At 40.7% G+C, this 16,033-nt stretch overlaps 1 protein-coding gene across 1 annotated transcript; it reads left to right on the top strand.

Annotated features, from left to right (window-relative positions):
• The first annotated feature begins 3,952 nt into the window (after positions 1 to 3,952).
• Positions 3,953 to 14,642, top strand: vwa1 (von Willebrand factor A domain containing 1). Its single transcript, XM_069660171.1, has 6 exons — positions 3,953 to 4,316; positions 9,241 to 9,798; positions 11,292 to 11,618; positions 12,527 to 12,802; positions 13,099 to 13,374; positions 13,679 to 14,642. The coding sequence occupies exons 1-6, from the start codon at positions 4,229 to 4,231 to the stop codon at positions 13,705 to 13,707; spliced, it is 1,554 nt and encodes a 517-aa protein (XP_069516272.1). The 5' UTR covers positions 3,953 to 4,228; the 3' UTR covers positions 13,708 to 14,642.
• The last annotated feature ends 1,391 nt before the right edge of the window (positions 14,643 to 16,033 follow it).

Genomic DNA, 16,033 nt, shown 5'->3' with positions numbered 1-16,033 from the left:
CAATTTTGGACAAAAACCGTGGTATGCTATCAACCTAACCTCGAATACCATAGCCTGGCAGAAAGAAGGAAAACACTGGCAAATATAGATCTGTGGAGTTTAACCACAGACAGAGGCATTCCTGCAGGAAGCCAAATGTTCTACAGCCAAAATTTTAATGGGTAATTACAACTGGGCTGCTTTTATGGGCCAAAGTTACAAGCAACTGTATAAAAGGCAGTAACAGAGGCTGCTCAAAGAGCATTTCAGGCTGCAACCTTCTGCCCAGTGATGTGCTGTTTTTCTTTATTTCATGTTATCACGCCCTTGATGTTGTTATGAACGAAATGTCGTAAACTCTTCCATCGCCTCGATGACATCTCAGTGTTTTCGACTTTCCTCCCTCTCCTCCCACTCTCTCTGCTGCTGACGCCCTGCCCAGAGAAGGTCAAGTTTACTGTCACTTTTTCCCTCCTAAATGTTTCGTTGTTGTCATCCCACCAGGAATACGATGGTATGTGAAACTGAGGAGAAACAGATCGCTGTTGGGTTTGCATAATCTGACATATAAGGAGGCCGTTGGTCGGAAAAGCCTGTGAATTTCAGCCAAGTACTCGAGCAGCAGCTTTTTGTGTTTGACAAGCTTCGCTCAGGTGCATGCAATCTGTCAGTGCGCAATTCTTGCAACTCTTAACATGATGAAATACATCCAGGAACATGTTCACATGCATGCACTCGCTCATGCGAAGAATATACACTGCACTGTGCACATGCATGTTCAGCTATTTACTGCTTTCACACACACCAGTGCCAAGGAGTTCCAGGTGGGGGTATACTGTGTGTATCAAACTGATTTACAGCGTGCTGACTGTAAAGAAAAGCAAAGGAAGAGAACTCCCATCTGTAGTAATATCCCAACAGCACAGAGTCGATGACCGTGAGCTCTGGGGGCTAAAAATGTGCATGTGAGGACTTGTTCAGCACTGAAGGGGAGGTACACAAAAACCGCAGAGAAATTAATGTTGCATGTCCGTTGTGCAGTAGCAGCAGGGTGTAAATGGATCAAGATGGAGCTGGGAGCTTCACTTCCCAGAGATTTAGAGTCCAATTTTAGCAACTGATCATAAAACAGGAAACCAGACAGCCTTTAGTTGTCATGGCTTTGAAAGTTCTTACTGTCATTTTGTATAAAATGAGCAAAAAGGTGACTCGCAATCCCGATAATTATCACGTGCTTGTACTTGTTAAATATTTGCAGTTTTCCATGCAGATGACAGCAATGAAATATGGGTCAGACAGAGCTGTCATAATGCTTACAAATCACTACAGTGCACTTTAGTGGTACTGTTTGTTTGCGAGGTGTGTGTGTGCATAAGGAAGGGTGTGTTTATTATCAATGTCTCACTGGAACAATAAAAGTATTTGGACGCGACGGTTCACAGAAGAACCCAGACCTTTGAATTCCTGCATCCGCTCACATCCATTCATTCCCTCCTACCCCCTTTGTCTCCACTTTGTTTGTCCCCAGACAAACAATCTTCTTCTTCTGCTAAACAGTCCGCTTGTTCACATTCTGACTGTAAATCTTAGTTTATTTTGAAAGGGCTGAGTGGTTGACCTCAGAAAATAGTCTTTTAACCTTTTTCCACTCTAGGAATACATGTGCTGTATAATTTCAGAGATGCACTCCCAGTGGTTTGAGTGCTGCGAGTATTTGTGGCCTCTTCTCGGTGAACCAGCGTTTCCTTAATCTCCTGGATAGCTGGAATTCTTGGTTGTCCTCAGCATGACAAATGTTCAGAAAATAAGTCAAGTCCGAATGTAAATATTACTGAGACTGTTTGTTGACTGAATCAAAGTGGATAAAATATATCAAGAGGGCATTGGGGTTTGCAGCCAAGATATAATATATCAAACAAAATGTAGTTTTAGGCTCATTTCTGTATTAGAAAAAGGCTCTTTTTCTGCTAAATGGGAATGCTGTGTCATTATCCAACATTTCCAAGAGCTCATCATTGCACCTTTTGCTTTTCATCTATCTTTTAGTCCTATTGATTATTATTAAAAACATAATGAAAAGTCTTCTAGGACTTTTAAAGTGTATAAATATGTGGAAAAGGACTATGGAAATCTTATAAGAATCAGAAACGGTTCTCTTATAAAGGTGGAAAAAGTCATAATGGACTTTTAGAAATGCAAAGGAATCCTTATAAACTTTTTGGAAACGCTACAAAATACATTTCAATGGAGCTGTCAAACTCCAAAAAAAGAACCGAAGCTTTTTCCTATAGAAATCTACTGGTACAGAGTCTATATTGGCAAAAGGTGAAAGGGATTTCGTGTAGACTTAGCGTTAGATAATACAGTATCTCTCAGGGATGTATGATACTCATTTTAAGGACACATATGTAAAGTGAGTTTTTAGTGTGTTCCCCATTTATATCCCTGCTAATAAGGTAACATGAGACTTAAATCTAATTGTGGCTCAGATCCAGGCTGTTGACGCCTGGATGGTGAACACAGCCACATTTACTATTCTGAGTTACTGGGGAGACTGGAGGGAGGAGGGAGGAGGTGCACAAGGCAGGCAGAGGTGTCAGAAGCAGACTAAAGAAGCCAGGGGGAAGTTAATCAAGCTTTGCCTTCAAAATAAAAGCATATATGTCAGCAACGTCAATGTGGGCTTACTCTTGTTTTTGTATTCTTCTGTATTTTAGAACTCATCTGTTTTATTGTTTATGGTATGATACAGCTAAGTCTGTGTCAGGGGCTTTTATTATCATTAAATACGACCAGACTTGCCTGTTTAAATCTACAGGATACAGCGGCAGGAGTTACTTACTCACAGCTGCTTTTTTATGCTACTATATACTGCTATTACAGTTTTCAAAGGATTTTCACATTTTACTTTACCACATTTATTTCACAACTGATGGTACTCAAGCAGATTAAAGGAACCCTGTGGATTGTTTTTTTTTTTACCACCAGGAGCACAATGGAGACCTGTTTTTATCAGGTGATTTGTTAGTTTTTGTGCATGTATTTTAAGGATGCACCTTAATGACCTGGTACACATTCCTCTGAGTGGTTTCAAACCACTGAACTGATCTAAACGTGCTGCTTATTGATGAGCAAACAACAATGCACCAGCAAAAACGGAAATAAGAAGACAACTAGCATCAAACATTGATAATGACACATTGTAAATAATGCAGAAAACTTCGTTCACAAAAAACTCCACTGAGCACTTTAAAGAGTTTGAAGAATATGTATTTTAATAACATATTTTTAACTATACATAATAAAGAGGACTATGCATTGCATTGCTGGATTAAACTAGCTCATTCCACCTTCACAACATTAAATCATCTGCAGCATTAACATCACATTATCATTAATACAACAATAGTCATTATAACATAATATTACACATGTACAAATATATTCCATTTTGCATTCAATTTAAAATAAATAGATAGAAAGATGGATAGATATCTGAAATGTAAACATATTTAAGTAAATCTAAAATATACACATAACATATCTCTAAAATGTAAGCATCCTTTACGGTGAGGTTGAAATGTTCATGTGCCATACAGTCTTCAAAGTTGTAAATGTGCATTATACAGTGCACAAGTTGTTAATGTACAAATGTGCAAATATAGTGATCCAATGTGTTAATGTGCCATTGCAGTGCACAGAGATGTTAATGTGCAAATACAGTGTACAGAACATCACAAGATTACTTATGATGGAGTGTTTGTACATGTGATTATAGTGTTTTTGCTGAGCCTACTTAATGCCTTATAAAATGTTTCAACCACTGACTAAAGTCATAAAAGTTTAAACAAAATATCAATAAGAGTGTTTTACTTTGATGATTTGTACCGGAAGTCTTGTATTGACTTGCTCGCGTGCTTGATATTTGTGCTGTGAGCTCGAGCGAGGCGCATTTGCATTGACGGGGAGCGTCCAGACTGCGCGCACACGGACTGAAGTTTAGTTTAAGTTTAACTTCCAGCGTCTCCATTTACCGGCTGGTTGATCATGTTCAGCGAACAAGAAAGAGGAGAAGTTAAATAAAAAGCCGAGCTGGATGCGACTCAAATAGGCTAATATTCTGCTCACTATGATTTACTAAATGGGATTGGGCTCCTCCGGGCTGAGGTGGATACATGTTTGACTCAAGAACCTTTAACATTTGCGCTATAATTTACATCGATTGAACCAATAACTCAAAACGATTGTGATGGAGAAGCTCATGTCGGTGATGTGGATGCTGTTGTGTCTGCTGCTGCTGCGGCCGTCGGCTGCACAGAACCCCGCACCTGAAGGAGGTAAGCTCCCTCAGATGGACACTTCTGGTCCAATTAAACAAATGTAATAATTTTAACATTATTATAGAGAGACACGTGCCAGAGAGCTGCTACATTTTGAAGCCATGACTTAAAACTCAGAAAAAGTTAAATCATAGGCCTATAAATCTTATTGTGAAGGATCATATTGTGGTAATTTAGCAACTACCCTGAATGACAAAATATTTTCTCAGTCAGTTCACAACTTTTTCCCCAGTTAATATAAACTAATAAATCAAATGACTCTACTGTTAGAATCTGATGCTGCTGCGGGAGGTGGAGGCATCGTCTGTCTGTGTGTCTGTCTGTCTGTGCTCAGGGTGGATCAGGGTGGGGTTGATACACTCCAGTGTTCTCATTGAAATGGCATGACTCGAGGTATTGATGTGTGAGTTGATGAAATCCCCCAGCCTGGGGCAGCGGTTCCCAAATCTGGGGCACTTGCAGGGACCACCCAGGTGTCCTGTGGAAAGCTTCAGGTGCTCCCAATATAACACACAAAAAAGGGAAGAATTCCCACATTATTATCTGGTGATGAAAACTCTTGGCAGTGGTTTCCCAGGGAGAGGAGAAAGCAATCTGCAGAAAAATAAATAGATTTTTCTTTCTAGTGAGTCATTAAAGCCTAATAAGAAAAGAAAACTGAGAGCAGGAATAACAGATCTAATTAGATTTTTCCACATCTACACTACCATGGAAAATACAATAAGTTCTATGTATGATCCAGATTTCATATGAAGGTTGCTAAGATACAAAAAAAGAAAGGGATCTTTGTTTTGCTGCCTGACATATATCGGATTTTGAGACCGACCCTGATTCCAATTTTAGAGGGGAAAATAGTCGCTGCTTATGATAGTGCAGCAGATATAGGGGATAAATAAGCTGGATTGTGCACTTATTTTGCATCGATATGGCCATCCAGAGCTACTAAAAAGGCTGCTTTTTAAAACAAATATCTTTATTGAAGAACATCATATTAAACATTGTCTACTAATTCTAGGTTTGCTGCGACGCTGTGCTGCAGACAGTGCTGAGAGTCTGAGCATGACAGACTCTGCATGACACAATTTCTAAATAACCCCAAGCATTGTTTTCTGCGTTATGTATTTATAGAATTTTTTTTTTTTTTTTTTAATTAGCACATTTTGGAAGATATTTGCACCAATATTGATGTATCTGTGATAGATACTTAATGGCAGATGTGATGACCCCCTGGGAGCAGGCCTCACCATCCAGGAGCCTAGTGGGCAGAGTCGGGTAGGCAGTACATCTGGCTCACCTGGCCCTGCTGCTTGGCATATCAGTCGTGTATGTTGAAGATTTTCAATTAAATAAATGTCTGTTAATTCACTATCTATCGCCGAATGAGGTAACACAATGCTGATTGAGCCTATGGCCCACTGATGAAAGCCTTTGCATTTGCAGTATAAAGTATTAATATGGACTGGGTGTCTGTGGCGACATTCAGGGGAAAAATCACAATCAAATCACAGTTAGTGACACGTTTTCCATCACCCAGCAGTGGTTGGTCTGCCAGAGAGGGTAGGTGGAGCTAAGCGGCTGCTTATCTGGTCTCTGCAAGTGTTGTGAATAAGCAATAATCTACTATGGCTGAACAAACAAAGAAAAGATCGATGACTACAGATACAACTTCAAAAATAAGTGAAAATCCCAAGAAAAAGTAACACATTTGACACTCAGATGAAGGCAAACAGTCTAAAAAGGAAAATCAAGAGTTACAACCGTTACAAAGGGAGCCAACTGTAGATGTCTGGTTAAATTTGGAAGTGTCCTCCTACAATTACCTTGTATCACCAAAGGTGCCGCCAAAGATAACACAACTGAAATCTTTGAGATTACAATTTTAATGTTACGTTCCTTTTTGGTTATGTAAAGTAATCATTGTTAGTTTAACTCATGTGTGGTCTCCCCTCCTTTGTCCAGCCGAGCTGTGACAGCCGATATTATCGGCAAAGCGATATATCGTTCGGGCTCTTCTTATTCTATTCCAAGGATAAAGGGTTGACTAACACTAAGACAGTCTTCAGTGACTTTATTGGCTGTTTTTGTTACGAATTCAAGCCTCTAATTGTCATCAGTTGTGATTAGTAACTACTTAAAGCCAATGCTTTCAGCCGTCATCACAGTGGTGCCTTCATGCCTTACTGTAAAGCTCATGACCATGAAGTGATAGACAGGCTAAACTTGGTGGTGGTGACACCGGCGGGTCTCTTTATGACTGTGTTTACTTTGCAGTGAGAGACATGCTGTAATTTTGCTGTTTCCATTAATAGGGACCTGAGAGACTGAACCAACATCGCCTACAGTAATTGGGCTTTTTATAAGTGCACATGCTGGTTTTACATGTCGTATTGCACATATTATATGTCGTCCTTGGATAACAGAGAGCTTACCTTTCCCATAACACATCTTCACAGAAAAACAAGCAACAAGCATCTGGCTTTATGATATTATTAGTAATTGAAATGTAATTAAGGATGAAAGAGAGTATTTTAGGGAAATTATACTGAAACTTTTATATTCTTTGCTGCTGGATGGCTTTTAGCATGATGATTCTTATTCTGCTTGCAAAGTCGTTCTGGAAATAAAATGCTTAAAAGTCCAAATCCTCTGAAGCTAAATTCGTCTTTTATAGTCCTGATATACATGCTCACACTCCTGCGCATATTTTTCAAGCTTTATTGTTGCATGTGTCAGTGAAATGCACCCATGTGTTCTGCAGGCTGCGAGGCCTCCTCTGATCCTGTAGTGTTTTACTGGGGCCACGTGAGGCCTTTACGCTTCATTTTTCCCACATCACATCACTCTAGTGCTAGTAGTCCAGCTGATAAATCAGATTTATTGTGTGTGCGATAACACCAGACTTTATTTAACAGGCCTTCTCTCTAGGTAAACAGTGAAGAGGCTATCTCCAGACGTCAACATATGGGTTTTAGATAAAGACATACCTGCACAAAGGTGGGAGAAGGGGGGCTGTGATACAGAGCTGCCCCCTTGCTCCAAAGTTCAAATAACAATATACATGTAAGGAATTCTTACGGCAGATGGAGAGTGCACGTCTATGTGTGTGCGTGTACATGTTTGATGTGTGTGTGTGTGTGTGTTCATGCCTAGCTGCCCTCACATCTTTTAACACCTCAGAGTCTTATCAACACCTCAAATACTAAAAAAAGAGGCATCAAGTGTTTCCAATGGTGTCAGTGTGTCAGATTCAGTGCCTCTAAATGCAGCTTTATTAAGTCACAGTAATCTGGAGGCAATCTTATCTTCATCTCACATGATATCCGTCTCTCACAAGTTTATTTTCTTTCCTCTTGAACCCCTTGCTCTGAGATTTTAACAGCAGGCGTTTTGTTTCTTCAATGATTGAAGATTTGCATCCAAATACTGCTGTTAGATCCCGCCTGTGTTGCTTCTTCTTCTTCTTTCTTCCCCTCTCTCTCTCTGCTCTGTATATGGCCATCCAACATTCCTCCTCGTCTCTCGCATGGAACTGCCAGCAAACCCCCCGCCACCGCCCTCACGCTCCTTTTAACGCCTTTTATTTCCCCTTGTCCCATCTCCCCTCTCCACTCCCTCTCCCTTTTCTCATAATGCCTGCCAGCTACTGTTTTTCCTCCCTCTCTCCTGTCATTCCCTCCTGGCGTTCACTTTTAACTTTGCTTCTGTTATGAAATATGGAAAATTAGGCGGAAAAATTCAGCTCTCTGGCTCAGTGCTTGAAGGTCTTTTATTCATCGTGAACCTTTGAAGTTTTCATCAGCATCTATTTGTAGTTCCTCTGTTTGTTTCCATTTCTTCTTATCTGTGCTGTAATTAGTTTCTTATTTGCTTCTGAATCTTTGCTGCTTTTATGTTTGCAGTACCCCATGTGTAATAAAGTATTGTGGCTTTGTTATTCCAAGAAGAGGAATGGAGGGAACATGTTTGTGTAGAGTTTTTCCGATACCTATAATGAATACAAAATTAGAAATGCCTCACGATACTGTCCAAAATGCATTAAACCAGTCCATGAACCGCTCTAATGATGTAGTAATAACAGCCCCCCAAAAAATTTGACTTGTTTTTTCTTCTGTACAAAAGTAGCCTACACAGTAACAATACTGGACCGTCACATGGGCTGTGCGAAGTGTGCAACCGCACAAAGCCACGCGCCTCTAAAGGGCCTCGCACAGGGTCCGCAGCAACACTTCAAAAAAGGGGTGTGCACTTTAACTTGTGAATTTTAACCGGTTAATACTGCCAGTTAAAGGGTTAAATAAAGGTTTCGTCCTTTTTTTAAATATACATATATATTTGGGAAACACATGTTTTGTTGTTGTTAGCTGAGCTGAGCCTGAGAGGAGAGCAAAACGAACAAGAAAAAAAAGCAGCGTGTGGGACTATTTCACCTGAGACGACGACGACAATGTTACTTGTAAATTGTGCAATCAGTACTTAAATACAGCTGTGCTTCAAGCACAATGCAATACCACATGCGAAGGTAAACAAGACAAACGTGCTGCTAGCAAAGAGGTTAACGTTAGTCAAAGCTAGCAAAAAGTCAGCATTCATTGTTTTAATTTACAAATTTGAATGCTGTATTTTTGATTTATTTAAAGTAACGATAATTAATGAAGTAAAAACACAAAATAAAGTAGTTTTTTTTGTAAAAATCAGTGTCTGACACTCTTTGGGAGACATGGCTGTAGGCCACAGCCAAGGTGGAGCTAACGTTAGCTTAGCTTGTCTCTAGGTAAGGGGTCTAGTTTGTGTCAGTAAAGCTTGGAAAGAAGAACCCAAGGAAAAGTTGTGGGAGTGAACTATAGAAGGAGTATCCATCAAAAGCAAATGTAACCAATTTTGACTAATAATGACTGTATTGTTCTTTATCTCTCCGCCACAGTGCTGAACTGCTGCGAAGGTGACGTCCTCTTCTTACTGGATTCCTCTGGCAGCGTGTCATCCTACGAGCACTCCCGCATGCTCGCCTTCCTGTCTGAGCTCCTCCTCCCTTTCTCACTGGGAGAGGACCAGGTGAGGGTGGGACTCCTGCAGGTGGGCACCAAACCACGCCTTGAGTTTGGCTTTGACACCCACACCAGCCAAAGCAGCCTCCAGGGGGCTTTAAAGAACACCAAACCCCTCAGGGGGGACACCAACACAGTGGAGGCGCTGAGGATGGCAAAGGAGTGGGTGCTGAGACCCGGAGCAGCGGATGGGACTCGGGCGGGGCTCCCGAGGGTGCTGGTGTGGTTGACAGATGGGGTAAAACCTGGTGATGTGATTGGACCAATGGCAGAGCTGCGGGAGGAGGGTGTGGCTGTGTTGGTGGTCTCCACTGGGCACGGCAACTATCTGGTCTTGAGGGAAGTGGTGACTCCGCCTGTGGAAGATCATCTGTACTTTGTGGACATTGATGATATGAGTATCATCACTGAGGACCTGAGGAACGCCATCATTGGTGAGTGTGAGAACTGATTAGAAAATCTCAAGTAAACTAGTAGGTGGTTACTCTGCAGCTGTCCTCAGTTCTATAGAGCATTTTATCATCTTCAGGCTCATTGTTTCAGTTTAACATCCTTTGCTTAACTCTTATGGTTTAATCTTACTGCTGCCATCAACCTTGTTTCCAGGTTTTTAAAGGGGGCCATTTCTTTTGAATGGATATTCAATGGATATTTGGCATGGGTTTCACATTTGTGAGTGTTTATTGTTCACAGTGAAAAAGTGAAAACTGCATAATTCCGTGTTTATAAAAGAATAACATTTTTAAAAAGGTCGCATCTGTAAGGGGCCGTTCAGAACAGCTGCAGGTTTCTAGGTAGAACTTTGCTTTCGCGGAAAACGATCATCATTCACCGTCATTCACTGCTGCCAACCTACCATTCCAATACCTCCTGGGAACTCCTGGGTTGCTGCACTTTCTCCGGTGTATCGTCCTCCCACTCAGGGTCCCATTCTAGCTCGTAGCCTAGGAATGGCCGAAATCGCCGAAATCGCCGGTTACCTTTGCGGCTTGTCCTACCCGTTTTGAGGCACCTACCTGTCCAACAAAAAGAAGGCCAACTCTGCATCACTCTTTCCCCATGTTCGCCATGTCCTATTACGCTTACTCCAAGTGTCTCCATGCCCAACATATTATTTAAGAAGTATAATCAACTTATATTTTGCAAGTTGGACAAACACTGAAACAACACCACCAAAAGCTGCCTAGCCCATGTGTGTCAGTTGCAGAAACACCCTCATTCAAACAGCTACCATCACACTAGTTGGCTTCCACTCATACATAGATGTATTACATGTCTCTGTGCTTCTCCCTAATTCCACACATGCTCCTGAAGACAGAGAGACTAAATAGGAAACTGAGACATTGACACTGTATGCGTGCATGTGTGAGAGTCCCTGTAATGAGATAGGACTGTCTATTAATGGATTAATGATTCAATTCCCTTTCTACATCACCCAGCACTATGCCAGACATGATACATATATATATATATATATTTATATATATAGACCGGGGGGGTCACCCACTTCTCTAGCCAGATTAGGTAACTGCCATCACACTCACAAGGGACACCTCAGCAAGTATACAGTACATACTGCAGCTTTAAGACATGATGCACAGTATATATACGGCTGTTGTACAACAAGGAGCAATGCATCAGTCCTTGCTTAGTGGATCCGTTCATACATATCAATGCCTCTGTGGCATTTGTTATTATGTTGCAGGGCCTCACTGGGTTGGCTATTTCAAGTTGTCTTATTGCGACTGTTATGAAAGCATCCAGAAACCCAAGTCTGGCTGTCTACGTGGGTGGCTGTCTGAAGCCTAAGCATTTTTAGCACTCTGTCTTGTCCCTGTCACCATCCTTTCTACATGTCTTTGCAGAATTATAACTCTGACAGACCCAGTGACAGTAATTTCATTCATCTTTTTCCTGTCTCCAACAGAGATTATCCGAGCGGAGCGAATCAACGTCCGCGATGTCTCCACCAATGCAGCCACTCTCCAGTGGCGACCTGTTCTGACCGGTTTGAACGGCTACTACGAGATCCGCTTTGCCCAGGTTCCTACAGGTGGAGCAGGAGGTGGTGGAACAGGTGGGACCAGTCCGAGCACTGGTGGTAGTCAGCACCAGAGGCTAACCCAGTCTGCAGATTCCAGCACTGCCAGGTTAACAGGCCTGAAGCCTGACACCACCTACACTGCCATGCTGACGCCGGAGTCTAATGAACAAGCGTTTAACACGCTCTCCGTCACTTTTACAACAAAGCCAGGTTGGGTTACATCCTATTTACACATTGTTTAATAACACATAACTGTGCACCTACTTTGATATTTACTCTAAATACTTTAATTGGGTTGTTTTTTGTGCAAAAAGGCAGACATTCACTGGTTCCAGCTCTTCAGATTTGATGCTTTTATGTGCTACATTTCATTATAAATTGAATATTTATGATTTCTTACTGTTTAAATAACTATATGGAGATGTCTACCTGGGCTATTGGATTTTTTTATGGACATAATTCAATTTTACAAGGTAGTTTACAAGGTAGTTTACAAGGTAGCGATCTGTACCAGTAACTTGGTACAGATCGCCGGATGGCAAATGCAAAATAATAATATGTCCATGTATTATTTAAATTATATGACTTCCAGCTCAGCATATTACAAAGATGGTTGGCATGACATGATTTAGTAGCCAACCCTTACCAGTTGTAGGTAATTTGATAGCTGTCTTGGCAGCCATCTTGGTTGTTTACAGAAATGCTTCTCTTTAAGTCATTGTAACAAACCTGCTACATATTAGATAAACTGTTGTGATTGGCCACCACTTATTCAGATTGGATGGAAATTGCTCTGTAAGGGAGGAGACAGATGTATCTGCAAGACTAAATATAACATGAGTGTGCAGATTTGCCTGGCTCCCAGGCTAAGTGATTTTAGTAAGCTAGGAAAAACCTAAATTCAAACCAACACAGATATTTCTTTATTATTCGCCTGTTATTGGAAACTGACCTACTGTGCACTGACTAAAGTACATGTAATGCTAGAAATTAGGAAATGAATCATAAATATATATCTGTATTGTACGTGACAAAATGATCATTGGTTGCAGACCTAATATAATTTCCTCATATAATCTCATAGTGACTTAGAGTTTTTCTTTTTCCAAACAAACCAGAGGTGATGAGCCCAGCGACAGTGACAATCTCTGACTCAGGCCCAACCAGTGTTCGTTTGGGTTGGGGTCCTGTTCAACCAGACAAGGTCATAAGCTACTACATCGAGTACTCCGCCCTGCCCAGGGGCAAGCTGCATGCCGTCACGGTGGGCCGCACGCAAAACTCCACGCTCCTCAGAGACCTGCAGCCGGATACCACTTATCTGGTCACCGTCACTGCCCGGCACGCTTCGGGCAAGGAGAAGGCAATGTCTGTCAAAGTGTGTACCCAGGAAGGTGAGCTACAGGAAGAAAATGGGGTCAAACTTGGTGGTATAGGATCAATTTACCCTACACTAATCCTAATCCTACACAGCCCAGTCCTCTTTTGGTGTTAAATTTCAGATAATTACCTGTAGTTTCACTCAGGTTTGACTACTTGAAGGGCAGTCCTGAACAGCTAGAGGAGCTTTTTTTGAAGCATTTCTTTTGGTTTTCTTTAGCTTTGATTTTTTTTTACCCCTCTTTGCACTTAAATGCTCTCCTCAGTTGGCTTGTCCTCTGACTGATATCTCTGTGGTCTTCATTTCCAGTGACTCCCGCCCTGTCAGACCTCCAGCTGACCACAGTGGGGAGTGACTCGGTACAAGTTGACTGGAAGGGCAGCGACGCCGGTCTGAGGGGCTACTGGCTCACCTGGGAGGGACAGCAGAACTCAATACCTGGCCAGCGCTCCTCCCTGTATTTGCCGCCAGACTCTCTGTCAACGCGCCTCTCGCACCTCCCTCCATCTGCTAGAGTGTGTGTGTCACCCATTTACAGGACAGCGCGGGGAGAGGGACTGTGTTGCACGGCACAGTTTCATTCAGGTGAGTGTTGATGCGATATGCATTTTTGCATTACTTATGAATATTTATATGAATATTTAGTTTAGGAAAATTAGTATTAGTTTTTTTTCTGAAGGCGTTAAGGAGCCGGGAAGCAATTAGCCTAGTTTAACACAAAAACTGAAAGTAGAAAAAACTGTTTACTTGGTTCTTTCTATTGTTGAACTATTCCATTTCTTTTGAAGATTGCAATGTTTCTTGATCAAAAGATTCACGACACTTGAACGTTTTCCAAAATGTTTAAATGTCAAGTTCTCAACTTCTGTTTTCTCCCTCTGCTCTTTAGATGCATTAGCATATGGCTACCAATCATAGCACCCCTGAACTGCAAGTGCACCTTACCAAACATGGAGGGACGAAAGGCCAGAAGAATGCTGACTTTCATCCATAATTCTTTTTCCTGCCTCTCCCCTCTGTGGACATCATCCAGGAGAGACGTGTGGTTTGGCTCACTATGCACTCATGTGGAAGCCATAGACACTTAATAGTGGTCTGGGACAATATGGCCACATGTTGACTGCTACACTGTGCAACACAGAGGACTATTTGCTTTCCTCTTCTGTTATCTCATCTGGTTTACACCTGCAGTAAATGTATAACACTTCAGTTAAAAGGTGCAAGATTTCTTAGGTCTGTGTTTCTGTTACAGAGCAGGGCATGCTGGGAATGTTGGATGTCTTATGTGGCTTGTTTTGGTAAAAAAAAGCTTTGCTCCATATGTGGGCCTGATGCCCACATTTTTTTCAAGTCCTGCTAACACTCAGAGAACATCTGATTTACATTTATAATAGATACTTATGGCTTGTACTTAAATGACTTCTCTTTCAGCACATGCTCGACACTTGTATGTGTGCACTGGAGTGCAGCAAGGGAACGTTAACATCCCTAATAACAGGATTTTGGGGATTGCTTTGAACTTTTCCTAAATTACAAACAGACTTGCCCTGAAACTACAGAGAGATGCTGCATGTGATATAAATGAGTGTAACTGAGAGAGAAGTCTTATGGTGGTCTCTGGACAAAGACCCTTCATTCATATTTATTAATCTAGAATTATGTAAGTATACGATTTAATAGCATACAGTTTTTACAGACATGCAGTTTACATTTTAGGACTGTCACCTTTTTTAAGCAGGTCTTTGCTGCCCCCTACTGGAAAGATCCTTATCGTTCACTGTTCTCTTAAGGTTTCCTGTTTGTTCACCACTATTGAAATGTAACATGAGCTTGCAATAAAGGTCTTTAATAATTTTTTTTATACTAATTGTAGTTTTTTTAAATTATTATTATCATACAATCTGCTTTCATGGACTGAGATTATCGCTAACTATTCTTAGAAAAATTATTTTACATGTCAAAGTAAGTTTTCAAATCATGAGGAGTAAGACTCAGTAAGTGAAAAGAATGGTACATTGTCTTCTCGGCTCTGCAGGAACTTTGAAATGATCACTTAGCAGGCAGATTCAAATTCAGAGTATCTTCGCCCCTTATAAATTTAGACTGTTCTTTTAAAAATGTGTCTCTTTAAACTACCCTGCCTTTTTTGCAAATTCAAAACAACAATAAATCGACACTCCCTGAAACTAACACAGGACTTTCATGACGGAGATTTCCCATTTAAAACCAAAAGTCAGACATTTAAAATGCTAGACAAAAATTTTTTCAACTGCTGAATATGTCATTCATGCTGACCTGAGGAAGGGCTCAGTGTTAAAGGTGTTCGGGCCCACCATGTGCAACTGCTGCAGGATCAGCATCTCCTAGCTCCCTTGATGACTTTTAAATCATGTCTGATCGAGCAAGAACTGCTGAAGGCGGCAACTTTTTTGTGTCAAGACCTCCCCCGTGCAGTAGAATAAAAGTAACTCCAACCGATCAGCAGGTGTATTCTCTGAGTTACAATTTTAGGAAAGATTGTTGGCCTGATATTTCTTGTTGACTTAAAGACAAATTAATAAAGAATGTTTTCACACTTATGTTGTATATAAAATAAATTAATTTTACAATTTTATTGTGAAAAGGATGTTGGACATAAAATGTTAAAATGGTTGGAGTCATTCAAAGTGTCAGAGTGAAGCAAATTACACAATTCTAAATTGCTCAAGATTTAGATGTAAATTGCTATCACAATGTCATATTTTCTGGGCAGTTACATGCAACCAAAATACCCAGATTGCAAAACATATTTTGATGCATCAGACATACATACTGATACTTAAAATACACTAATACTTTTTATGCTAAACTACTTGCTACTGATTGGGCTAATGATGCTATGTTGTCAACAATTAGGTGTTTAAAGGTTCTTGCATGCATTTTTTTGCCTTGTTGATTTGGTTTAAATTTGACAACATCAACAATCAGCAATAAGTTAAGACTGGAAGATATACAGTAAAGAAAATAAAACTGTGGATTAATGATTCTGATTGACTAATCTTACTCTATATCCTACAGGGGACCAAATATTACAAGATAAGACCGACTACCAGCTCTTAATTCTCCCAAACTTGATTATTGTACAGTTATATTACTGTGCAGAGGACTGCTGCAATACAAAAGCATACTATAGGCTACTTTGAAAAAACATGGAAAGTTTTTGTTTCTTCTTATTTTTTGTTATGTTGTTCTTAAAAAACAAAAC

This window comes from Semicossyphus pulcher, unplaced genomic scaffold (assembly GCF_022749685.1).
Source record: "Semicossyphus pulcher isolate SPU_LCO1_2020_fin unplaced genomic scaffold, fSemPul1.0.p SCAF_13, whole genome shotgun sequence".
Classification (NCBI taxonomy): Eukaryota; Metazoa; Chordata; class Actinopteri; order Labriformes; family Labridae; genus Semicossyphus; species Semicossyphus pulcher.
This window is presented reverse-complemented; position numbering and strand designations above follow the sequence as displayed.

Bases quoted from the DNA above. Each gene is read 5' to 3' on its own strand.
- vwa1 (XM_069660171.1), top strand. From the start codon at position 4,229: ATGGAGAAGCTCATGTCGGTGATGTGGATGCTGTTGTGTCTGCTGCTG. The intron at 4,317-9,240 runs GTAAGCTCCCTC...TCTCCGCCACAG, and splicing joins GAACCCCGCACCTGAAGGAG to TGCTGAACTGCTGCGAAGGT. The intron at 9,799-11,291 runs GTGAGTGTGAGA...TGTCTCCAACAG, and splicing joins CCTGAGGAACGCCATCATTG to AGATTATCCGAGCGGAGCGA.